The sequence below is a fragment of the Sesamum indicum genome, linkage group LG8 (assembly GCF_000512975.1).
Source record: "Sesamum indicum cultivar Zhongzhi No. 13 linkage group LG8, S_indicum_v1.0, whole genome shotgun sequence".
In the NCBI taxonomy this organism is placed as follows: Eukaryota; Viridiplantae; Streptophyta; class Magnoliopsida; order Lamiales; family Pedaliaceae; genus Sesamum; species Sesamum indicum.
This window is the reverse complement of record NC_026152.1, coordinates 18,049,041-18,075,946: the sequence shown is the minus strand read 5'-3', so window position 1 is coordinate 18,075,946 and position 26,906 is coordinate 18,049,041. Positions and strand designations below refer to the sequence as shown.

At 36.5% G+C, this 26,906-nt stretch overlaps 3 protein-coding genes across 4 annotated transcripts; 2 read left to right on the top strand and 1 right to left on the bottom strand.

The window, feature by feature from the left end:
- On the top strand, positions 231-6,807 carry LOC105169219 (protein LNK1-like). Of its 2 annotated transcripts, none has more exons than XM_011089576.2 (8): positions 231-422; positions 1,148-1,244; positions 2,733-3,319; positions 3,399-3,723; positions 4,109-4,801; positions 5,833-5,981; positions 6,188-6,314; positions 6,407-6,807. In XM_011089576.2, exons 2-8 carry the CDS (start codon positions 1,209-1,211, stop codon positions 6,500-6,502), a joined length of 2,013 nt encoding a protein of 670 aa, XP_011087878.1. In that variant the 5' UTR covers positions 231-422; positions 1,148-1,208; the 3' UTR covers positions 6,503-6,807. The 2 variants fall into 2 exon arrangements, with proteins under 2 accessions (XP_011087878.1, XP_020551656.1); XM_020695997.1 differs by having other exon boundaries at positions 2,698-3,319.
- On the top strand, positions 8,525-17,965 carry LOC105169218 (endoplasmic reticulum-Golgi intermediate compartment protein 3). The gene is made up of 13 exons (XM_011089574.2): positions 8,525-8,923; positions 10,425-10,498; positions 10,812-10,895; positions 11,051-11,131; positions 12,588-12,668; positions 13,468-13,560; positions 14,664-14,840; positions 14,997-15,064; positions 15,375-15,426; positions 16,197-16,250; positions 16,331-16,420; positions 16,710-16,776; positions 17,553-17,965. Exons 1-13 carry the CDS (start codon positions 8,782-8,784, stop codon positions 17,642-17,644), a joined length of 1,155 nt encoding a protein of 384 aa, XP_011087876.1. The 5' UTR covers positions 8,525-8,781; the 3' UTR covers positions 17,645-17,965.
- LOC105169217 (5'-3' exoribonuclease) lies at positions 18,065-26,567 on the bottom strand. The gene is made up of 7 exons (XM_011089573.2): positions 26,532-26,567; positions 26,361-26,446; positions 22,922-23,250; positions 20,206-20,330; positions 19,607-19,921; positions 19,341-19,510; positions 18,065-18,792 (listed from the first exon to the last, which is right to left on the bottom strand). Exons 3-7 carry the CDS (start codon positions 23,228-23,230, stop codon positions 18,386-18,388), a joined length of 1,326 nt encoding a protein of 441 aa, XP_011087875.1. The 5' UTR covers positions 23,231-23,250; positions 26,361-26,446; positions 26,532-26,567; the 3' UTR covers positions 18,065-18,385.

Sequence of the window (26,906 nt, the reverse complement as noted above, 5' to 3'; positions counted from 1 at the left end):
CGTGTCAACCCGGGAACCCTAAAAGGGACGTGGACCAATGAGAGTGCAGAAAGAGATCGTATCTCAACCCGGCCTTTTGTCCACGAGTTGTGATACCCACCCGTCACTCTGCCGCCTCCGTATTGATTTCCTGGCCACGTGGCGGTCCCTCCACTCCTCCCATTTTTTTATTATTAACTAACTATTAATTATTCCTCAGAAAATTAAAAATAAAATAAAAACCAAGAGAAATTTTCTCTGCCAAAGCTCATTTCCAAAAGGGTTGTTGTTCTCTCTCTCTCTCTCTCTCTCGAACCTCCGAGATTTTGGATTCCGAAGAATCTTACCTAGGGTTGCTAGCTGGTGGTTTTGTGGACTGAAGTTTTCGGATTTCGTCTCCGGTCAATTTTTGTTGGATTTTCTGGCGTTTTACTGGTTTTCCGGTGAGTTTTCCGGCGAGCTTCAGTTAGTAGGGTGTTAGCTCTCAGTTTTAGCTGTTTACTTGTTGTTTAGCTATTTGGATTTGGTTTGTAGTGCAAGATTTATACGGTTGGTCTGAAATTGAGATCAAATGGTAAAAGATTGAAGCTTGAAGATAAATTCTACTAATTACTTTTTTTTTTCTTTTCCCCCTCAAAAAAAGAATTTTAACCTTGATACTAGGGGAGCTCAATTTTCAATGCTTTGGAACCAATTAGTTGCTTTACATGAGCTATCCGAACTCTTTCTTAATTTCGATAATTTTCTTGTTAGAAGAGATTCAGTTATTTTATTTCCTTGGGAAGTCATGCCTAACCTCTGGTTTGCTTAGCAAGTAGACATCGTTTGTTTTTCCTTTCCTACTTTTGGTTATTTTTAATTCGACTTTATCTGCCTTTTTCTATTGCTTGAGGTTGTTCTGATTTAATCTCAAGGTGTGGTGCGAGAGTTCAGATTTATTCTTCTTTAGTTCGTTTTCTGATATCCTATGTTTCATCAGCAAGTAGGTATTCTTTACTTTCCTGTTGTTTGTCTGAATTGGACAGTTTATAAATTGATGTAGCATAGAATATGGCTTGTGTCTTTGGTGCGTCTGAGTGAGTTCTATTTTTCCTGCTTGCAAATTCTTTGTTGTTGGATTCTAATATTTCTCGATTTGCTTGTTTCTTGGTGGATTTGGTGAACGGAGGCAAAGGAAGGATTTGTATATAAAACTGATGGAAACTTCAAACAGTTCTGGTGTCGGCTGAATGCTTGAAGTAATGTCAGAATTGTGCATGTATGAGGTAAGTTCTCATTTTTCAATATCGTTTTGTCAAGATGGCATGCACATGACTCAAGCCACCAAGGAAAGAACTATTATTTACAATATGCACATGGGTGCTTTTTCTTGGTTGTTAGTTTTACCTATAAAGATTCTGAGTGAATTATGAAGGCACTGCTCCATTGAAGTATAAGCATGATGCACAAAGTAAATGTTCATTTACTGTGTTGTCACATGTGTAATTTTCGTTTGATTTTTTAGGATATATAGAAAGTTGGCCACAAATTGTAACGTTTCATGGAATTTGCCTTCACATGTAAAACATGTTCATTGTTCTTGGAAAATATCTCCAAGACAAGCTAAGTTGGCCTTGCTATGAGTCAAAATAAGCATGTCTGTTGACAAAGTAGGCATAGCTCGTTTTTGCATTTGTATGTCTTAGGAAAAATATATTTCAACTTATCATCTTCCGATTTATTTCTAATTGGCTAAATTAGTTTTTTTTAGGTCATATCTATGTGAATCCCTCACTCAGCAATTTAGGAAACTCAAAAAAGTAAGGTGCTTCTTCGCAAATTATACTTGGAGGTTACTTATCTAGTGCATTATCTTTATTTTGAAACTTTCTACAAATTTGAGAAGAATATACTTTTGATTTGATTATAGTGTCACGATCAGGAATTGGTGGAATTTTGGCTTGTGACAATAAAAATATTATTAACAATATGATGATTATATCTTATTGTTCTGCTCCCACCACACACACACACACAAATTTTTCTTCTTTACGTACGCCAATTATTAGATAGACATGACATTGAAGAATTCCCCAGGATCTTTAAAGATCATGTCAAAGCTGACTTTCTGGTGCTAGTTCTAGATATTCGTGTGACCTTATGCTTTTGGATAAGTCGTGGACAATAGATAACATACGATAAGTATGTGGCAAATGCAATGGGGAGTTTATGATGTTTTCCATCTAAAAAATGGCTGATACTGTGGCTGACTGATCAATTAAGTCATTGTTAGCTCATATTTGTCAATCTGGACTCGGCCATTTTCATGTATTCAGGCAGGGTAATAGGTCCAGGATAAGTCCCCACAAGTGCATCTGTCGTTGGTATGCATAAACCCTGGAAGGATGCAATAAACAATGTTATTATATTAATGACGATTTATTTCTTGCACCGTGACTAAAACACTGGGAAATATCTTATTTAATGTGCCTGTTCAAGGTTTGAATTCACGCTCTATTCAGATTATTTGCTGAGTTTAAAACTTAACGCTCAGTGCTATCTTTCAGCTAATTCTGTGGTGGTCTTAAAACAATTGAACAAGTTTGGAATTCACTTTAATAATGGTTTGTGATTCCATCAAGGCATCACTCATGAGTCACTTCTTCTTCAATGTTTGCTAAATATTTAAGTTGTAGTATTGGTTGATTTGGTTCACTCATTTTATGGAAGCGGCTGCAGTTATCACAGCTAAAATTCTGCAACTGCTGTTACAGTTTGAAGACATAGTTTGGGATGAGTTATGCCATACCGATGATCGTTTAGTGCCCCACCCAGAATCTGAACAACCAGGTTATCATTCCATTCTGGGTGATAGCCACAAGAAACTTTGCCGTGAAACAACTAGTATTTCAAATCATATCAGAGATAGAACTACAGCTAGATATGTTGATCAGGGAAGAGAACTACAGGATTTTTCATCTTTGAGTAAAAGAAGGAACATGATGTTGGATAAAGATTCATGGCCCCACGGACCAAGTGACATATTTCATTCTTCGTCTGACAGCGCCTCAATTAAAGAAGCATCAAGTTTAGCTTCTGAGAATGCCACATCATCAAGTCATGCCCTCAAGAGGAATAATGCAGACAAGAAAGGTAGTGAAGTTTGTGGAAATGATACCCTTCTTGGTGACAAGACCACTACAGTTGATAACAACTCTTTCAATTACCCTCTTGGTGACATAACACACACTGGCAATAATCTCGAGTTCTTTGATAACACCGAGGACAAAGATTCAAGTGATTTCTTGTATTATGGTTGGCCTGAAATAGGAAACTTTGAAGATGTTGACAGGATGTTTAGGTAATGCTGAATTTTTTCATCATTGTGGTTTTCATTCTTATCATATGGTTTCTGATCACAAACGTGTCCTGTGTTGCAGGAGTTGCGATTCAACATTTGGACTTGGGGCCAGTAAAGAAGACGAGTTGGGTTGGTTTTCATCAACAGATAATATAGGTGGGTCTGGAGATGTTGTGAACGCAGATGTTAATAGGTTTCCATGTCCTGAGTCAAATCTGGTGGAAACTATTTCAGAAAATCATGATTCCTCTAGGACCTATTCTGTTAACGATTCCGCCATGACTAGTGCACATGTCAGCTACAAAGACACTTCTTGGACCTCAGAGAAATCAGATTTGTATGCGTCTTTTGTGAATGGACTGGCTAGTGCTGAGACAGAAGATGGGTTTATCCATAAAAAACAGGTCAGTATACGTCTGTGATCTGAACCATAGCTTCGCATTCTTTTGAGACTTACTAAATGTTCAACGAGTAATTTGGTACCGCTGTTTACGACTGAGGTCAGTTTTTTGCTGGGAGTTGGTTTCATTAGTAGAATTCTTGTTTATGCTTTCTGTGGATGATGAATTTCATATGTTTATTTTTGCACCTTGATCCAATATGTCTTGCTTCTCCACTAGTTTCTTCCTCGACCATTTCTGTGGAAGGATTGCATCGTTGCAGGCAGAGAAATATCAATTGCTATGTTGTGTTTATAGTTGTATATGCATGTCAGACTTGAAACATGATGTGCACATCTTCAGAGTTTCTTCAAACAGTATACTTTAATTTGTATGTGACGCTTGGCAGGTAAACGAGCACAAAAAACACTTTAAGTTACAGAACCAGTCTGTGGGGAAGAGAAAAGAGCACTACTTCGGAAATGGTAGTTTCAGTTATATGAATAACCCTTCCAATGAAGTTGTGCAGCTCCCATCTGAGGCCACTACTCATCAGGCTTTACAGCAACAAGCTTCTAGTCCAGATTCCTATAATTATTTACAGAATCCTCTGTCTTATCTGCCTTCAGATAATACCCAGTTGTCCGATCCAACTTCTGTAAATCCAAATATATCTGGTGTCAAATCTGAGAATAATGACTTAACATCCCCTTCACCAAGGAATTCGTCCAATACATCCAATCAGTTGCCGACCATGGAGAGTTCTCATGACTCTCCATTTCAGGTGACTGCTCCAGCAGGGCGTGGAAAAAGAGAGAAGCTACATAGTCGTCATAGCAGTCGATCTTCTGGTACTAGTAGTCTTAAGAATGCAAATGTGATGGTGCAGGCAGCCATAGGTGATCCTGGCTCGACAGGAAAACAAGTCCACTGTTATGGAGATAAAGTTGAGAATCATAGTGATATTGAAGGAGTGAGCTTTGTGATTCCTACAGAATTAGGTTCCTCAAATATACAAGAAAGCTCAACTATGAGTCCGGGCGTGAATGATATTTCACTGGAAGCAGCCAGTTTTCGCCAGCTTCAGCTTGTTATGGAACAGGTATAACTTCCTCCTCAACGCTGTAAAAAGTTGCTCTAATAACTGAGTAATAATACAAGTTTATCTTTCTGCATGCCTGATCAAGGTGCAATTATAAAGTTGTTCCCATGAAGGACAAATCTGTTTGTATCGAAATGTGTAAAGGTCTCTGGGGTTAGTTGGTTGAGATGCAGTGGGACAAATTTGTTGCTCTGCTGGCTTCTCTTTTTGGAGTTCTTGTCAATCCTAGTGGACATAACCTAGTCCAGTTTGCATATTCAGTTCATCTATTTGCTTAAACTTGGTGTCAGTCAACCTACTTTTTCTGGTTATATATAATTCCTTCAAAATGTTGTATGCCCAGTTGCTTTGCATTTAATTTATGAGTATTGTCTGAATGTAAATGCTAACTTCATCCAAAGAGGTGCACTGCTGCATTTTCTTTATACAAAGTATGCTCTAATGAACTCCTGACATTTCCCATTCATGCCTGTGTGATATTATCATAGTCTGTCATTTTGTTGTAAGATGAAACCATGTTTTATGTGCTGCTTTAGTGAATGTTCTATATTAATTGACTTTATAGATTTGTCCAGGCATTTGAATACACCAAAATCATGCCTAGTGCTAATGTCCTAGAGGCAGTGCCCTAGGTTCACAGTTGTAGTGCAGATAAACTCTTGCCTGGTAATTTGATAAAATTCAGCATGGGTAGTTTTCTTAGAGAAATGACTAACATGAGATGTTGGAAGACCATCTGAAATGCATGAGAGTGGTTCTTAATAAGAGACAGCTCATAAAAGCATTTGTAGAATTGCCCTAAAATTATTACATATCATTAAACTTAAAGTGCCTAGGAGAGATGGTTCATGGTTCATTTAATCCAAATTCTATTATAGGCTTTAGCACCAGATCCGCAGTGCTCTATCCTGTTATACATTCCTGTCTTGGTAGAGTAGGAAGTCTACATTCTCTTCTAAACTAACAGTGCTCTGTCTTGTCACTTATTCAAATGCGTTGAAACTAATTGTGTCTTGACATTCTTGGATTAGTTGGATTTGAGAACAAAGTTATGCATAAGGGACAGTTTGTACCGTCTGGCACGGAGTGCTGAGCAAAGACATAACCATGCAAAGTTCAATGGTGGTTGTGGGGAAGAAAGAGACGCCAGTGGAGCATTCCTGGCTGAAGGAACAAATCAGTACGTAACCTCTTTCCTGATTTCATTATCCATGTTTTCTTGCAACCATGTAGCAAGAATCATTTATTAATCTATCTTCTCAACATATGCAAAAATCAGTCTTCAGCAGGGCTAAGCTGCAAAAATCGACAATGCTTTCTGCCCTGTCTCATGAAGTTCTGTACTAATCGAATATCTCTTGACGATTTTCATTTTGGATGCACCAGTTTCATGGATATGGAAACAGATACAAATCCTATAGACCGTTCAATTGCGCACTTATTATTTCACAGACCTTCAGAATCACATGCAGTACCTGCCCATGATTCATTGCCTTTCAAGTCACCCGGCGCGGTAATGTTTCATTTGATGCAAGTCCTTCCAAAATCTTATTAATGATAACCATGTGATCTTTTAACGTCAGTATATTCTTGTATTATGAATAGGTCCATGGATCTCTCACAAGTCCACCCATAGTAGTCGATAATTTGGTTAATTGTGAAGAAGCTGCCTCAGAAATAGAGAAGCTCTCTGACCGCTGAGTGCAAGTGCTATGAGGGAATCTCATTTCGGCCACGTTACAAGTGTTGTGAGTGAGCTATAGGAGAGGCCTCAAGCATACAAGCACAGTCACTCCAAATTTTCAGATGCCATATACCTTGAGTTTCTGGTTTCAACTCTGTTGGGGCGATTCTGGTAACAGTTTACATGATAAGCTGTTTAATGTTTCACACATTTACAGATTTTTTTTTACCTCTGTAATTCCAAATCCTGGTTAATACTGTCTCCATGGTCATTATACACAATCCAATTGACTTTAACTACCAGGACAAACTAAAGTTACTGACATGCTGACTTATCCTCGGGGGATCTATCCTCAAAGCAACATCAGTTTCTCATTCTGGATGAAACGTTCCATACCATTTCCAAATTACATAATTTGAAGGTAAACGTACTCTCCTACCGCAACATCTTTGTTCGTTGGAGTTGGGTGAAAGAGGGTTTGAGAACAGAGTCTGAATTTCTCAATTAGCGAACGACACCATGCTTGAATGGTAGTTGGAACCTATGGTTTTATCTCTAAGCTATACCTCAAAGAGACGTCCATTTTCAGCAACAAGAAGTTGTCTAAGTCTGGGAAGATGAACTATCTGATAAAAAGCAAACCTGCGACGTATCTGCAAAATGGTGAAGCTGGATCAAATGAAGCTGAAATCGACGAATGGAATTTAGCTTTGCATCGTATATAAATTGTCAAATGAATTACTGAATAACAATCGTAGAGTATTCCTCGCCGGGGGGGGTCTCAATTAGCGAACGACACCATGCTTGAATGGTAGTTGGAACCTATGGTTTTATCTCTAAGCTATACCTCAAAGAGACGTCCATTTTCAGCAACAAGAAGTTGTCTAAGTCTGGGAAGATGAACTATCTGATAAAAAGCAAACCTGCGACGTATCTGCAAAATGGTGAAGCTGGATCAAATGAAGCTGAACGAATGGAATGGAATTTAGCTTTGCATCGTATATAAATTGTCAAATGAATTACTGAATAACAATCGTAGAGTATTCCTCGGGGGGGGGGGGGGGGGGGGGGGGGGTAAGAAGAAGAAATATTACCAAGGTGGGAATAGATATGTCACTACTTGTTTGCATCAACATACAAATAGAAACCAAAATAATTAGGGATAATAATAGTTACGTTTTTTTATCTATGGTTTGTTTACAAGAACATCCACCTCTTGAATAATGTACATTTATGTACCATACATCTCAATATTATTTACACAGATAAATTATATCTTTCAAAAAATTATATATACACTTTCCAAAATATTAATATTATTATTTGATTCCCCCCTAACTGTAAGAGGTTGTTTTCATAGATCAATTATAGATTGGGATTGCAAAGTATAATTATCCCACATAATAGAACCAAAAACTAGAACAAATCAAAAGTCTTTTTGTTTGTTTAGTTAGGGATCACACTCTCCTTTATTAACTTGCAGTTTTCCATCTTATTATTTTATTTTTATCGGATTAATCGGACTTAAAGCATTTGGCTACACTTATTTGAAAGTTCTTACAGCTTTATATATTCTACAAAATTGTATTTTCTTTTGAAATTAAATTCTTCAAGTGTTTGAATAAATTAAAACGATAAATCTTATACATTGTTGTAATTAATTTAAAGGAACTTATTAGAGTTCCAACAAATAAGTCATGAACCACTTATTTTTTTAAAGTTAAGCTTCTGATTTTATTTTTTTTTCAGCTTGTGATCTCTTTTTCTAAAAAAAGGTTATTAACTATTTTGTAATAGTTAAGCGAAATACCATCTGACTCATTTACCAAATTGCATACATAAAAGAAACGTATATACATGGGTATACTTACATTCGTATGATTTTGAATTGATAGATAGCGTATATAAATGTATTTCGTATCGGTATCATTTCCCAAATCCTTGATAATTTGATATTAAAAAATATAAGGAAATACAAAGAAGTTGTACCAAACTTCAAACCTTTTACTGTTCCTTTGTATAACCCGAAGGTTGTCTCTTTCCTTGTTCCTTCAGATCCCCCCCCTTCCCACCCAACCACACCACACGCGGACAAAAGAGGTACGTAAAGAAACGAACGTTCGCCAGGGTCAAAACTCGAACCCTCTTTTTCTTTCTCCGTTGCCGTCCTTGGCCTTTCGAGCCGTCAAGAATTCACGTTGTCCGAAGGAAAATATAAATCAAGAAAAACAAATTAGGAATTCTTGGTCTGGGGTGGATATACGTAGAGAAATACTAGGTTTTGTATGTAGTATTCATGGAGAAGGTGTACAATAAGCTGCGGAATTTGGATGCCTACCCGAAAATCAACGAGGATTTCTCCAGCCGTACGGCCTCCGGTGGCGTTATCACGCTTGTTTCTTCTATCGTCATTGCTTTGCTTTTCCTCTCTGAGTTCAGTATGTATTCTTCAACTTTATACTACTGTTATCTAATTTGCTGTATATTTGTGCTGCTATTTCTTAGTTCTCTTCCAGGTTCTTGAAAATGCTGGGACGTTTGTGTGTCTCTGGTTGGGTGGTATCTAATGTTAATTTCGATACTGTCTCTTATTTTGTGGGGCTACTGCTTTAAATTTTGAAATATTTCTCTGTGAATGCTGACAGTGGTAATGGTGAAGTAGGGAAGAACTACTAAGTGATGTATTGGTGGGACTTTGAGAGGAAGGGGAGATGTGAAATTTGTATATGTAGATCTGGGTGGCGTTATATCAATCTTCTGAATAGGAGTTTTGGAATTAGTTCTTGGACTGATATCTGTGAAGTAGGAATTCTGTGGCTTCATCAAGATTATTTTGTACATGATTTCCAACGTGATTAATACATCTACTTTTGGCTTTTTACAGATTCGAGCTTATTCTAGTGGTGTTTCCTTAGTTTTGTATATGAAGGCGCTAAAATCTATTATTTGTTCTTGCAATTAACATTTATAAATTGACAGAATTCTCCAGTATGATACCACATAAGGACATTTTATGGCATATCTTGAGGTCTTCTTGTGGAGCTACTATTTTAGGAAGGTAAATGTAAATCGAAATTAAGCAAGGAGTCAGGAAAATTCACGGTATTTAAGGTCTCTGGTTGTGTGCGGGTATTAAAACTAATTAGATCGGTATATAAGTTAAAGGGCCAAGAAATATGTACTCTTATACTAGTATCACGGAAATAGTTGAGAAGGAAACAAGAAATATAAAGACATGTAATGACCTGTTTGCCTTGCAAATTAAGATGTTGAAAAGCTGAATTGGACTAAACGATGCTGACCAGCCATTTTTTTCGTCTAGCTACAGTGCAATGTGATAGGACAAGAAAATAAGTCATTACTCATTAGGAATATACTAGACTTGGTATCCAGTGTATTGTGATGATTGATTTGATGAAATCTTCTACATAGAAAACCAAGCAAACAATAATGCTTCACACCCAATTCATTTTTATAGTGCTTACTTTCTCTCACACTTAAATTGCTGAAATTTTTCAGAGTAGAGATGAGGTCTTGGCAAGTTTCTTCAAGTATTTTGGTCTGGAAAATAATAGTCTTCAAAATAATTTCTTGAAGCTATATCTCAAGATGAATTTGTCTTGGTTAATCTTACTCTTGTTCCTCAGAGTATATTGATCTTTGTTTTGAATCTTGTATGGCATCAGTGGAAGTTTTGTATCTTAAATAAAAAAGAACTCCATTGAAGTGTTCTTCTCACGTGGTCTTACGAAAAATGTGTTTGCTCTTCCTTAAGGCTAAGAAAACTCCAATATATTTCTGAGTGGTAATATCATACAATAATTTAAGAGACATGTCTGATATATGCCGAAAACAATATCCTGAATCTGTTATATTTGAAGTTTCACTTTTGTTCTACTTTAAATTGGATATCATATTCATGGGTCTCTTCATTTGCAGGATTATACCTCCACACAGTTACAGATACAAAGCTTGTGGTGGACACGTCAAGGGGAGGAAAATTACGTATCAATGTGAGATAACTGTCTTCTTAAAAATACTTTAGAATCGTTTCTCAAACTCAATTTATGATATAGTGCTCATAGCTCCTATCTTGTGGAAGGTGAATTTTGTGGTGCAAGTAGTTTAGTCTACCCAGATTGACTAGGGTGTGGTTCTTTATCATTACCCAGTTAATGAAATTCAGAACATTATATGTGTGTGGTAGTTCGTATTCACTTTTCATTTTGATTGAAGCTTGATCATCGGCAGTAATACTCATTTTTGGTTTCAGTTTGTTCAATAAAATCTAAAGATATACTCCTGTGCATCTGAATTTGAATGCAGTTTGATGTGACCTTTCCTGCCATTCCATGTACGCTGCTGAGTCTTGATACCATGGATATAAGTGGAGAGCGGCATCTGGACATAGTATGTGATGCATTTCGACTTCTGCAGTTTGTTTTGATTGTTTGAAAATGTTATTTATTGTGTTACTCTTGCTTTTGCTGTTTGATCTCAAACAGTCATTCTGAGCTTGTATGATTTTCTGATGCATTCGTTGCGTATGCTTCATTAACTTGCAGAAGCACGATATATTCAAGAAACGAATTGATTCTCATGGTAACGTGATAGAAGTGAGACAAGAAGGAATTGGTGCACCCAAGGTAAGTGGAACGATAACTTGTGTTGCATTTGTATATGAGCTATCATGTCTCCTTTTTCTCATCTTAGACTACCATGAGTGACTTCTGCTATATTTCTGTCAAGAGAAAGAAGAATATTAAATATTGTATTACTAAATGAACAAGACAATGAATGATATCGGACCATTAGTGCTGCACTCCACCTTTTCGTGTGGCTTCATTTAGAATGCTGAGCTATTTTGGCAAGTTTCTTTTTTAACCTTGTTACATGTATAAGGTTGTAAAAAGTAAGATTCAGTCGTTATGTCTTCTTTCTTTGAATGGCAAAAGATGGTATTGCTGCTTACGTGGACTGCTGATGAACTGTGATATCATCATTTGTGGACAAGATTCATGTGGCACCGAATATGCACAATTAAATTACCTAATAATATGTCTTGTTGTGCCAATGCTGACTGCTGTAGTCATTACCATGTGCAACACCTTGCTGGTTGTTTGTTGTCACATGCACTAGACTTAGCTGCATGAACATAAGAAACTAATCATGTCTCTAGAAAGAGGCAGGTGGACTACGATTTCGCTTCTTCAGATTAGACTGGTGGAAATTTTGAGGTCTCAATTGATGTCAGGGAATTTCCTAAATGATAAAGTAAATTTGTAATTTTCCTCTGTACTCTTGGTAGAATTAATGATAAATAAGGAACTATGTAATGTTTCTTTAACAGCTTGCATATACAGCTATATTTCATCTGAATACATTGTTGATAAAGGGGTAATGCTAGAATTTATTTGCCGCAAAGCCATGGAAGCAAAAGGGTTTTGGGTTGCTAAGTCAGTGTTTGGACAGACTAGTCCATGTTTCAAAATTAACACTGATTCTTGTCAGCCAGGAGTTTAATCAAATTTGGTCTCTTGTCTATATGTTTCTTACTTGTGGCTCTGATTCTGAGGTGATGGTTATCATCATTTGTGCAGGACTTTGAATTCACTCTGTTTATAGGTCCATTCAGCTGACAATAGACATAAGCTCACGTAGACATGCCATTTAAAAATATTACAGTCGTGCTTTGTCTGAGATGAAAAATTATCATCTGATATATAGTCGATAGCATCAGGTGCAATTGGGAGTTTTGCTGTAATTGGTGCTTGAACTGAATCTTACCAAATATATGATCTTGATCATTTTTCTTATGCTGCATTCAAACCTTTATGGGTGCTCCAGTAGCACATCTAGAAACTTTCTAGTCTGAACTTCTTATGCTACATTTGTTTATCCGGAATATCATTTTAGAGATAATAATACCCGTTGCTGTGTGTTAGATTGGTTTTATCTTCCACCAACTATTTTGTCTGTAGAGCCCTTATGTATTTCTATATTTGTCTAGTTTGCTAGTCTTCTCTCTTTCTCTCTCTTATATACGTGCCCTCACACTCGTTCACTCCCTCATTTTGTCGTTTCTTATTATGTTAATTTCAGATTGAGAGGCCTTTGCAGAGACATGGTGGCAGGCTTGAGCACAATGAGACATACTGTGGTTCATGTTATGGTGCAGAAACGGTATTTCTATATGTTTTAAGTGTCTACCTCTATTGGTTAATTACATTTTTAAAGTGAGCGAGACACAGATAACTTGGATAATCTGCCATTTAATGTTCTTGAATCTATTTTTGTTAACATGCTGCAACTGCCTGGCCTAGATTGACATATGTTTTGGTTTAGAATCCTACTTATCCTTTTCCCTTATTAATGTCATTAACCTGATAAATTACTGGACTGTCTCATAGAGGAATTATTTGCAAAAATCTATCCTATTCGCAAATTGGAACAGGAAAAAGAAGAAAGGCTTCGATAATGATATTTAACTAATTTTCCCCTTGCATCTACCGCCAGCATATTTTCATTCTTTCTAGAATGGAAAGAGATGTATTATGTCAATCGGCACATTTATGCTTGCATGGATTGCAAATTTATCATTATATAAAATTATCTTTCAGAGGATTAAGAAAAGTGCTTAGAAAATGGCTTTCATTTAATTTATTCTTCACTTTTTCTATTAGAACCCCAGTACCTGAGAACATAGGATGCATTAGATTGTTGCAAGGTAAATATTCAAGAATCTGGCTGGATAGCCTGGATTTAAAGAATACTTTGTGGGATTATGCATAGTTTGATTCAACTGTAGAGGTAGGACTCTTGAAAAAGAGATTAACCCCTTGGCCCTTTCTGAATGACATCTTTTAGTATGTACATTTTCCTGAATTTGCTGCTGTTGAGATCACTATGTTCGCGTGCTGCACCAATCATCTTAGATGCTTGCAGGTTGATTCCTGGCTAATCTTTTTTCTTTTCTTTGCAGTCTGATGATGACTGTTGTAACTCCTGTGAAGAAGTCCGTGAAGCATATCGAAAAAGAGGTTGGGGATTGACAAATACAGATTTGATTGATCAGGTTGGTCGGATACCATCTTAATCTTTTCTCTTTATATCTCAATTGAGCAATCAGAATTAGTGCAAAAGGTATCTTCCTTGAACACAAGAAAATAATCTCACGTCTTCTTAGAGGTCTTGATTGAAATTGAATAAAATGGTTCTACTTGTCATACAATGAATAAAATGTTTTTTTTGGAGGTCGCAGTTGAGTAAATGCTTTGACTCATGATACTAATACACCTTCTTGTACTCAATTGCAGGAATTTTTAGGACACCTTACCTTTTCATTAAGAATTTCTTTCTTTTTAATAATCCTAATGATTTATCCAATGGGTGTCTCATGACAGTCTTTACTTCTTAAGTACTATTTTTATCATCATTTGGCACCTATTTGGATGCCAATGGTCTCTCAACATTGCAGCATGCGATAGTCGTTACCTTTATCCATTAGATGTCACGTTCTGAAGTTGCCAAATGGGGTTATACCCCGCACTCGAAGGCTTTGGAACTTCAGTCTATGGTAATTAGTCAAGATTTTACTGGGTCTAGGTCATGAAGCACCGTGATAAAGTTGTGCAGCCAGTCGTTACTTACTCAAAATGATTCTGTAATCATTTTGCTCCTCTATAGTTCTGATAAAGGGAAAATCTGCTTTAGGAAGCTATACTAAAGAGCATTTTATCTTGGCAGTCTTTAGGATATGTTTTATTGAACTACCATGCCTAATTAAGTTTGGTTTTGTATTTCTGTACACCAGACAACATGCAATTAAGCATTTTAAATTACTATAGAGAAGCAAAAGGTGAACATGGACTTCACTTTTGGATATTGGAGGAAGATCCAATGCTTATAGTTGGAATAACTTTGATGTATTTGACTAATAAATGTTTGTTTGTTGTAGTCAGCGTTTTGTTTCAGAAATTATTCTTGGTGTAAAGTACAAATGATCCATCTAGATGGCTGTGCAAATATTGATGGAAAATGGTGGCATATCGTGTTCATATCTGAGCATTTGTTCAACCATCTAGAAGAGACCAAAACCTTTTCATGTGCACTGTCATTTGTTTCTCTTACTTCTGTCATTAAATGATTCTTTCTTCTAATGTGATTTAAATTATTTAGTGCAAAAGAGAAGGTTTTGTTCAAAAAGTGAAAGAGGAAGTTGGTGAAGGATGTAATATACATGGATCTCTGGAGGTTAACAAAGTGGCTGGGAATTTTCACTTCGCCCCTGGTAGAAGCTTTCATCAAAATGCGCATCTGCTTGACTTGTTGGCTTTACAAACAGAAAATTATAATGTAAGGACTTGTCTAATTTCCCATTACAGATGATTTACTATTCTCATTTTAAAATCTGTGTCAACCATTTCCATTATGCAATCCTTACTATACAGTTCGTCTTTGACAATAAATTCTTTACACTGATAATTTCACTGTTTTTGTCGGGCTGTGCAGATAAGCCACAAGATTAACAAGTTATCATTTGGAGATTCCATTCCTGGAATTGTAAATCCATTGGATGGGTAATCTTTATTCATGACTCTGAACATTTTTAATCTATCACAGATGCAAAACTGCAGCAAATGCAATTAATTTTTGGAATTAACGTCCTGAGGGCAAAGTTGGAAGTCAGTGGAAGATGCTGTTGAGTCTGTCATTGCTTCAATTTTTATAGATTGTAACTTATATTTAATTATTTTCATGACATATATGTGTCCTTGTTCACAGTTACTGTCAAACAAAACCTTGAGAGATGCTGATGAATAGGAAAGTTATCTGTTTTCTGTTATTTTGTACTCACGAGTATTGATGCATGTTTCTGTTCATATTCAGGGTGCAATGGGTACAAGAAAATCCAAATGGAGTGTATCAGTATTTTACCAAGGTCAGGCTTCTCAGGCTATATGTTAACCCCACTCCTCATCGCCCCCCAATACCGAGCATGTGATTCTCACTCTTCCATCATACATACTGTCATGAACCCTCTATGTTGTCCTCATGTTTGTAAGCATATCTAAACATATAGCTCCTTGAATGATACTAATTACTAACCTGGCTACTACACATTCCTAGTGATGGTGAAACTTCCTTTGGCGCTGTAGTAAAGTTCATCTATGGTTCTTTTTTTTAGAATCCACCCATGACTAATAAAATAGATTTAATTTGTAACAACTCTGTAATAGTCCTTGTTAGGCCATTTAATTGTATATATTACCTGTGGCCCTATTATTTTCTCGTCATTTTTTGCTTAAGGTGATGATATCGTTAGCTAGTTCTCGCTTTCCTTCATCCTTATTTCTCAACCTTTTTCTTGTCCTCGTTAAAGCATGGTTCAAGTCAATGTAGGGTTTAGATAGAGAGTAAAACTTTGGCCTGTGCCCTATAAAGTGCAGGCTCTGGCTGGGGACAGGCTCCAAAATTATTATATGAACCATGTGTGCCTAGGATCAACCACTATGATAGGCAACTCCTCCACATTTCATTTCTAAAAGGAATCTGATGGAGCGAAAATGATGAATATGGTTGTGGTTTTACTTTAGCTATTGCAAGAACAATTGTGGCTGCAATTATATGGCCTGCTAATTTGAAAGCAATATGGCTGCATTCTGAAAGTTTAAGAAGCAGAAGTGTCTGAGGTGTTCCTGAATTTTGCAGGTGGTTCCAACCATATACACCAATATTAGAGGCCATACCATTGAGTCAAATCAGGTACTTACGGCTTTAAAAGTGGAAAATCTCACCCGGATCAGTTTGTCTTTTCTTGTTATAAGACATTACTGCTTTTGCAGTTCTCAGTTACTGAGCATTATAAGAGTTCTGAAGTGGATTTCAGATCCCCTCCTGGAGTTTTCTTCTTTTATGACCTTTCTCCTATAAAGGTTAGTAGTGTGTCTTTAGTGGCAGATATCAAATAGACATCCAAGTAAAACTCTTGAACAAAGAGCTTAACATGAAATTCTGCATATTTATCTTATGTCAAGGCACTTTGTTGGATTTAGTTATTGGGTTGCATAAGTTTGATGCAAAAATTAATACACAAGTGAACATGATGTGGCATGGATACTATAGAAGTATCCAAGTCTTGCAAGAATATCAGCATTTTCTGGTTCTTAAGGATTAGCTTGAGTTACTGATGTAGATTGATGTAAATTTGTTTGCTTGTTACAGGTGACTTTCGCAGAGGCTCATACGCCATTCCTACACTTCCTGACACATATCTGTGCCATAGTGGGAGGTAAATCTGATATTTTTTTTCCATCTGCATCCTCCAATTCTTATTACATGCAAGTTTGAAGTACTTTGTCTTCGTAAACCGGAATTGGCTGGTTAGACTGGTCTGCAAAATTGTTTGTCCCCTTTTCTGTATTGGATGTGTTTTTGTGTGTGTGCTTGAGAGGAAGAATAAGTGGGAATCAAAGTTTAATATATATCATAGGTCCTAAGTGGATTATACAATGAAGAGTCGAGTTAAAATATGTTTCCACTCCCCACTCACACCCAGCCTCCAAAAGAAACTGTCCCATTGAGTTGTGTGTATTTTCCATTTTACTTCCTCAAACTCTTCCTTGGATTTGATACAGTATACGATATAAAGTGAAAATTTGCGCATCTTTCAGTGAGAAGTGGAGAGATACAAATTATCTACACTCACCAATACGATAATTAGGATGCTTTTGCTGTATCTGAATATCTTTCTTTGTCGGGAACTGAAATGCTATATGGTAGGTAGATGAGGGAGATCCTAAGTGCATTATACAATGAAGAGTCGAGTTAAAATATGTTTCCACTCCCCACTCACACCCAGCCCCCAAAAGAAACTGTTCCATTGAGTTGTGTGTATTTTCCATTTTACTTCCTCAAACTCTTCCTTGGAATTGATACAGTATACAATATAAAGTGAAAATTTGCGCATCTTTCAGTGAGAAGTGGAGAGATACAAATTTTCTACAGTCACCAATACGATAATTAGGACGCTTTTGCCGTAACTCCTGTTTTAATTCTCTTGGCCAGGCATATTCACAGTTGCTGGAATTGTAGATTCCTTCATTTACCATGGTCAGAAGGCAATACGGAAGAAAAGCGAAATCGGGAAACTCAGATGAGAACACTAACTTATAATGGAACACAGAAAAAGAAGAAAAACAGCAGCTGAAGGCCATTTCCACTGGTATTCTGTGCTGTCACCTTGAGCTCTCAGTTTAGAAGGCACATAGCCAGCAGGAAATTCTGTAGTCCAACAAGCTCAGAATGAGGCTTCAATTCTCACGTAAGAGTTTGATTGATGATGCTGCAACATGTCAACTCCATATTGATCTTCAAATTCGTGGTCTTTTGCAACAATTTTCCCATTGTGTCCTCACATTGTTTATACTGTAGTATGTGAATTTGTTTTTAACCTAGCTTGTGTTAACTTCAGTTTTCAAGTGTCTAACTGGTGAAAGTGTGAAAGTAATATGGAAACCTTGATAAATCTTAGAAGCTTTTTGATACAGAGATGCTTGTAAGGACACAATCTGACTGCATACTCTTAGAACTGGTGTAAAAATTCCAACTAATGAAACGAGGATCTGTGGTTTTATAAGAAACACTATAACAAGAGAATTTCTGCCTCCACAGTTGATTCACTTCTAGTTTGAAGAGAAACACTATTCAGCGAAGTTCAAAACTATAATTACAAGTTGTTTTAAAACGAATGCATGAATGATAATAATAATCAAAGAAAAAGAAACCTATGTCCTCTGAAAACTCTCTTTGGTCAATAGCCTCCAAAATGTATAGACAAAAACTAATCTTGTCACCTTTGATGTGTGGGAGGAGAAAGAACAAAAGTACCCAATGAGAAATTAATTACTTACTGCCAACTCTGCCTGGGCAGCTGATATCCGGGTGAGCTCCAACTTGATCGTCTCGAACTCCGCATTATCTCTTTCTTCTTTTGACAGCCATGACGACAAACACTGATTGATCAACTCACTGGGGCTGCCGAAAGGTGAATTAGTTTTGGAGACCTTGGTCTTTCCAAATTTGATAATATGTTGCAGATTTGAATCGGAAGGATCTTTGATGTAGTTTTTGAGGATGTCCAGGATGGCATTGCACCAGATTGGTCGAGCCACCTTAAGGAATTCATGCACATTTAAAACAGGAACACTAGTACTTCCCACATCCGATTCTTGTTGCCCCCCTCTTCCATGATAATCGGATCCTCCAAGCTTCAGAAGATCGTGTGCATCAGCTAAATCACAGTATGCTGCAGTTGCATCCAGACAAGTGTTCGATCAAATTATCAAAAGAAAGCTAGCGCAAGAGCTCATTGACAAGGACACAAAAATTACTCCACGAAACTCAGATTCTTTAGGTTGAAATACTATCCAGAGACATTTCAAAAAATTTCCGAGAACCATTAGACCATGTTTTCTTTCTTCTTGCCGGTAGTATGTTCAGGCTTAAATACTATCCAAATAGATGCAGCCCAGTCAATTATTGCTAGAGGTCTTCTGTCATTTTTACTTGGTATGGCATTTACTTAATGTACAGCGATTTCCCTCAAAACTGACAATTGGTTAGCATCAAAGTCACAACTACTGACTTGTGGACACTTTTCTATTTTTCTGATGCTCTGACTAGCCTACTTGGTAGGACTGAGCTAACACATTCCAGCCTGAGGAAAGCTACATGCGTTCTATTCAAACGTCTGCCTTCTGGTTCATAAGCATAAAGTTAAATAAAGGAAAGTAAAACAGTTTGCTTGAAAATAGAAGCTGACTTTCAAAAGTAAAAAAGAGAAGAATTACCAACCTGACAATTTGCCATCACTTCTATAAGCCTCTACACCATGCAGGCCTGCGTCCTTCAGTCTTCTGATTATAGCAGCAGGATTTTTCAGTGCCCATGGGTGCGCCAATACTGCAACACCCCCTGTTTCATGTATTAATTTCACTGTCTCCTCTGCAACAGGCTCACTTCCCCTGAAACAATTGAGAGCCAAACAAATATTTACCCATTGCTCTCAGAAACACACAGATGCCCACTGTCGAAAACCTAATTGCCAGAAAAAATATTACGTGGAATAAGCAGGTCCACCATCATAAAGATATCGAGCAAAAGCTTGTTTCAGATTTTCAACATGTCCTGCTTCGAGCATAGCACGAGCAATATGAAGCCTTCCAGGAGCAACGCCTTTTCCTGCGATCTTTGTTACGTTCTCCCATTTTACGGGCAGCTTAAGTTTGTTCAATTTTGAGACAATGTTCTTTGCACGTAGGAATCGCCCATCCCGAATATCCCCTAGAAACTTCTCCAATGCCCCAGATTTTGTAGGCCCACAACTGCTGTAATAGGCAAGGATGTGAACGGGTTCTTCTGGCCCTGAGTCCCCTCTGCCAGTCATTTAACAAACATCAAGAATAGATTTACAGATAGGATTAAAAAATTACAGAATCCTGTTTTAGTGTCATACTTATGTACATGGAAAGATCAAGCAATCACAGAGGCTAAAAGTGCAAAAGAAACCACAAAGCATAACATTATAAGTGAATTCACAAGACAATCCCAAGGGTTTAAGATATCCCATTTACTTGTGGAGAAAAGAAAACCAAACCAATTAGCAAATGTTCAGTTATCATGTCAAGCAAAAAGAACTTGACCCGATGGAAATGCTAACCTTGAGTAGAAGATTGTACTGATTTCAACACCAGGAATGATTTTCATGCCAAATCTGCGAGCTGCTTCCATGGCTTCAGGGACGCCAGACATTGTATCATGATCCGTCAAAGCCAGGACTTTCACCTGTTCTGGACATACCCTTAAACAATCAATCCCTTTCTAATTTACCCAAAAAGAATAGCTCATAAGGAAAGAAATCAGCATCATAGTTCTGATTTTATTTTAAGATTCCAGAAGCACCATTACCTAAACCAAACTTTTTAAATTCAGAACTTCACATGGAACAGAAAGACTGATCTCCAAAAAGAAACAACAGGGAAGATCTTTTTGACACACAATGTTGAGAATCATGAATTGATTCTCAACACATAATATATAAACAAACTGCTAGCAGGAGGTTTGAAAGATATCACCAGCTTGCCACTAGGTGATGGATAATCACATATGCAAAATTGATTACACATAAAACAGAAACGATACTTGGCTAATTACTTGGGAACAACAAAAATCAGGCGATAGATTTCAGCTTCAGAAAAATTCCTTTGCTAGTCTTTCCACATTCTCCTTACAGATCCCATAACCGCAATTAGTTATTTTCACTTGGACTACAAGACTAAGTCAAGGAGTCGTCACTTTCATTTGTTTTCCAGATTCCTCGAAAGGTGCAGGATGATTAAACAAGCTTGATACTATACGAGAGAAAACAAATGAATTGGGGGAGCTAATTTCTTTAAACCAGATTACAAACAAGGGGAAGACAAATTAATCAGCTGTCGTCCCATGGTACAGAAAAGCAACCAAATGGTCCAGTGTTACTGGAGTTCAAGTTACTATCAAGTCAGACTGAAGGATGGCATTTTCACATCAATAATACGTTGAAACAATTTTTTGAACAATAAAAGTCTGTTTATGTAATTTTATATTCTTTCTTTTGGGGGAAGGGTGCAAGTGATTATTTACCTGAGCAAGGACGATTTACTAAAATATAATGCTACAAGCTTATTTATTGCCTTGGACATGCTTATCAACAAATATTTGCATATGTGAAGAGCAAACCAGGGAATTGATGCAGTGGACCTGAGAAGTTAACGTGCCGCAAGTGCATATTAAAACTTTACTCAGACTGTGGAAGACTCAAAAATTACCTTGCTCTTGCTACACACAAATGCATTAGCTCATAGCTGAGGCAGAAAACACACAGAGAGAAAAAGATTTAAGAGCAGGACACCTCCCTATCCAACTCTGGCATTGTGGGAACTGTAGGCACAATGTGGATAAGGAAAATCTATAAAGAAATTTCTCAATTGTGTCAGCTTACACCAAGTACATAAAATCAGCCATAGAATAATCTGAATTAGTTGAACTATCTTTGTTCGTCTATTATATGAATGTCTTGGACCTCGACGATGTCCCAACTGCTCTAGAACATTCTAATTTTACTCTAAAATGCTTTCTCGGCCTTATCTACAAAAAGCTGTAGGAGGCCATAATTAATTTCCGACTGACATGCTGAACACATATAATGGACCATTGTAGTGTGGATTTCAGACAGAACTCTGGTATTGTTCCTCAAACCCAAGTAAATAAATAATCACCCCTATTATATTTTCACATTTTCTTGCATCCCTGATATTCCACTTGCAAACAGCCAGTAAATCCTTCGGTAAACATAGATCAGTAATTACGTCTCAAGATTCTATTCATCACTAACTTGCAAGTTATCCATAAAGCAGAAATGTTGAGCATCAGTAGAATGAACTCAAAAATTTCAGACAAAATCAGCTGAAATAAGAGAGCTGCAGGGCCAAGGAAACTTGTACAGCGCAAACTTGTCAATGCAGCTTAGGCAGGTGTTAACCGAAGACGAGATGATGAATAAGAGGGAATAAATGGGTGAAATTTTCAACTTCACCTAAAATTGTGGAACTAGAATATGTTACTTGGTAAAGGGTGACGAATAGATGAACTCTCTCACAAGTTCGAAAAAACCTGTCCAGTTCATATAGTACACTTTTACTGTTCTTACCATATAATCCTGTTCTACACACGTCGGCAATTGAAATACACATAGACAAGCCACTGTTATTTGTCTCCCATGTGAAGACAGCAAACTTCAAATACCTTTCTGAAAATATTATCCATTACACTGCCGAGTTCCATTTACTTTCCCGCTCGACCGACTTCAAAACTTCGGGAGCTGAAACCACTTTCAGAGTAAATGTTTTCTTGAATAAAAAGGCAACATATTATGATAAATGCACAAATCGTGCTCTTGAAAATGAACTAGAACAGGCACTTTCTGGTAACCCTTAAGCATTATAACTTCCGAGAAAATGTAACTTTTTTCCCTTGAGCAATCAATAGTGTGTTGCAGTATTCAAAAACTAAATTTAGCAAAAGTAATCATAAATTATCAAATATAATTACAAGGCCTATCTATTACATTACTCATCCAAAGAGGCAACAACAACTCTGCCATCTGAACACAGCCAAAAGTCCAACATAAATTCAAAAAAGAAGAACAAAGAAAGAAAAGAAGAATGTTACAGTATTGAAATCATCAAACCTTCCCACAAAGATCATTCATTTACGATTAAAACAATCACAGATGAAAAAGATAAGCAGCACCATGCAACACACACAGACCACCAACCATCTCTATTGATAGCAAAATAAAGCAGTTAAAACCCAAAACAAAAAACACGAAAGCTCACCCCTTTTTGATGTGCTCTCTCAACAAGCTTGGTAGGGGACAAGAATCCATCACTGCATGTTGTGTGACAATGAAACTCAAAGACAAGCTTTTCCTTTGGTCTGTAGCACTGAACCCCAAAATCATCATCATCAAGAAACGCATCAACACAAGCACTATTTGACTGGTCCAAGGAAACCCATTCATTGACTGCTTTGTAAGCCACTGTCTGCTCAAGGGTCATTTTCCTCTTAGCACCACCTCTCTTCTTCTTCTTTTTCTTGTTATTCAAAGTTGGCTTTTTGGGACTCTCTCTATCACTCATCATCATCCGATTTATTTATTCTTTTTCTAACAACAAAGAGAGAAGAAAATTATGGCAGGAAGATGAAGAAGAAGAAAGAAAGAAACAGAGTGCGGTGGGGGGTGGGGGTGGGGGGTATGTGGGGTTGTTGGCTTGTTTAGGCGAAGCGGTGATAGGATCTAGGTGGTAGGGTATATGTATTTGCTGCCTATATATACATGGAAACTGAACAGGTCATCTTTACAGGTTTTTTCTTACAGGACAACATGTATCAGGAAATTATTCCTATTTCTCCCTCCCTCCTGCTTCAATTCCCATACACTCTTCTTCATCTCAACCCTAAATGCCCAAACTCATAATCTCATATTTATCAACTTTATTTGTTTCGCTATCTTACAAAACAAATTATAATAGTTTAATAAGTTTAGTATAATTATACATAAATTCGGTATAGTTTGAAAAATTATATATAATATTTTTTAAATTTGCTTTTGCCTCACAAATGGGTTCATTCGTTAATAAAAAACTATTAAATTTACTGATATTAACAAAAAAAATTGAATAAAAAATGACGCTTGTCCTCGAATGAATTATTATTGACTTATTGTAGGTCAATTTTTTCCTGAACAAACTACCCTTATAACGATAAAAATATAACTCCTCACATGCATTAATATGCGAAGACGTACGAGAGTAATTTGATCATAAAATGATTTATTCAATCTACAATAAATCAACTGGGGATATATTCAATTTTTTTTATTAATATAAAAAAATTTAATGAGTTTTGACTAATATAAATACTTATTTGTTAGACGAAAGCAAATTTTAGGAGTGTTGGATGTAATTTTTCAAAGCATTAGAAGATATACATGTAATTACACCAAATATTATGAGTGAAGAGTGTAATAATTCTTTTAATAAACAGTTTACCCTTTAAATTATTAGAAAGATTTTGAATTATCTTTTTATCGTATATGTGATGAGTGAGAGAGTTGGGAAAACGTGAATTTAGAGTCTGAATTTGTTCATTAAAAAATGATATGGTTTCATCCACATGGATAATGACATGTTTATTTAACAGTTAATAAGATGTGGATTGACAGTAATTATTCATACCATACATACATGACTAATAAGCATAAGCAAAGCATCATTTGACCACATCAATCCACCTACACCCTTCATACCCTTCCTTTGCTTTGCTTCACAGTTCACACTACCTATTATTATTATTATTATTATTATTATTACAGGCCTCAATTTTACTCTCTCTGTGTGTGTCCAAATTTGATTTTGAATGTTGAGATTCATTCAGAAGTTGGTGCTCTTTTTACCCAATGGGCATTATTTGGTGGTGGTGGTGATGGGTGTCAGAAAGCAACCGGGTTCGGACCCCCCCCCCCCCCGCTTTCTGTATCCTCCTCCTCTTGTCCTGTCATAACTCATTGCAACAACACAAATCTCATCCTCATCATCATATTCCAACTTCCCTTTTCCCATTGAGTTTGAGTCTTTGCTGTTATTTAAGATTGTCCGAATTTTTATTTTGCAAAATGATGCTCACACCAAAGATCTATATACGAGAGAAAATGCATCAACAAGACTCCACTTTTCACACATTTCTGTACCAATCAGAAAAAATCTTGCTCAAACTCACCCCAACATCACTTTTACTTTGCATTTAAATTAATACATCCAAACAAGTTCGTTTTAGGAGCCAATTTTGTCTGTTTTCAGAAAATTACATATATCGTTTGGCCTTACGCATTTCTAAATCAAAGCATGTCTCATTGAATAATTGAAAACACTTGAAAAAGTATAATATTTTGTTATGATTAATTATCATGATTAAAAAATAATGAAAAAAAAATATAGCACATGTCCGACATTAGCCATTTTGCAAGTGATGCCAAAAAGTTTGTCGTACCATAACTAAAAATTATGATAAATATTAATTTAAAATGACAAATACTAAAAATTTTTTGCATTAATTTTGTTTGCCCAATATTAATTAATCATAATTATAAACCAGAGTCATTCATAATGTCAGAACAATGCGTTCGGCTTAACCCATTTCAGCTTACATTTCCTATTTATATAGGATTTTATTTAGTTATTAGTAGTGTGATATCAAATTTTAATAATACAAAAAAACAGAATATATATCTAGAAAAGTAAAAGGAAAAGATCAGCAAGAATTTCTTGAGCAATGGGTTACTGTAGGGGAACATTGAAAAAAACAAACCCCTCAAATATTTCTTCTCCCTTGAAGAAAGGGAAGAGGGGATAGGAGGAGGACACGTGGCGTAAGCAGATTGCAGAATGAGGGAGGGGTCCATCTCATCTGAGGGACAGTGGAAGCGTCTAGTTGATGTATCGAAAGGAGACAGAGATTTGGTATATCTTGTACCTCAGCTTTTCTGAGAATTGAGGAGGGAGTGAGTGAGTGAGGTGGTCTGCTGCTCTGCTGCTGCATCAATGTAAAGGGGAAACCAGTGCGTGCATCTATCTATGTATGTAATAATAAATAAAATGTACTTGGAATTACATGTACTTTACTACTCCCAAATTCCATAATTCTTTCCTATCTATTAACTGTCCACACCCACAGCAGCCATTCCCAACTCACATAAATAACTATCTTGCTCGAATCAAACAGTATGATATGTACTTGTTTATGATGTACACTGTATTGCTCTACCTGATGCCCCGGATCATCACACATGTTTTCTAGAAAAAGAAATAAGTTTTCCGCAAATTTATTGATGAATTACTTTTTGGACAAAAAACAAAAATCATTACGAATATTTAAAGGTGTAGAATACTTCTCAGTTTTACATTATACTTTAATATATTACCACTTCAAGACCCATTTCCTATCTTAGTTCAAGGGTGAATTATTTTATCTACCCGCTAGAAAAAAGGTTTTCCCCCCAGTTTATTATTTCTTTCTTGTAAATAATCCAAAAATTTTGAGCCCTTTCAATGGAAAAGAAAAAAATAACTCAATATCAAGACTGGCACTTCATGAAGTTTGCGCGGAGGAAAATAATCAGGTCGGTGAAGCAGAAAGCAAATAGCACCACAAGTTTACCAGGTTAAGCATATAGAAAGGGGATCTTGATATATCAGCTCATTTTCTATGATCTCATACCTTGGTTAAGTAATCAGCCTGAATCAAGATAATGTTAGGGTGTCGATATGGGAATCAGCAGCAAGAGGGCAAACCCGATGATGATTCTGCAGGATGAAAGTTCGATCAGATTTCTTTCAATATCAGTTACAGATAAGAAAATTCAACTTAGCATTGATTGAGTATTGGAACCTTGAAAATTCTATTGAACTATGAACAAGATTTCCAACTCCTCTTTGCGCAATTATTGGCAGTCCAAAGATCAATCTCTCAAATTCTGAGAAGAAATATTTGACCTCGCCCAGCCTATATTGCAGAGATAAAATCCTGCAAAAGAATTCAAGTTCTTCCTAAATGTGATTCCATAGAACTACTTTTATATGGTAATTCTCACAACAACTGCTAGAATGGAACCAGGCTCAAACAGTACTAGTCTAACATCCTCAGATCCTAACACATAATTATCAATTATTAGCATAATATGGGTAAGTGGTGTGATGATGTATATAATATTTTGGGTTTGAGTAGAAATTTATTTGATATAATAAGTTCTTGGAGATGAGTAAA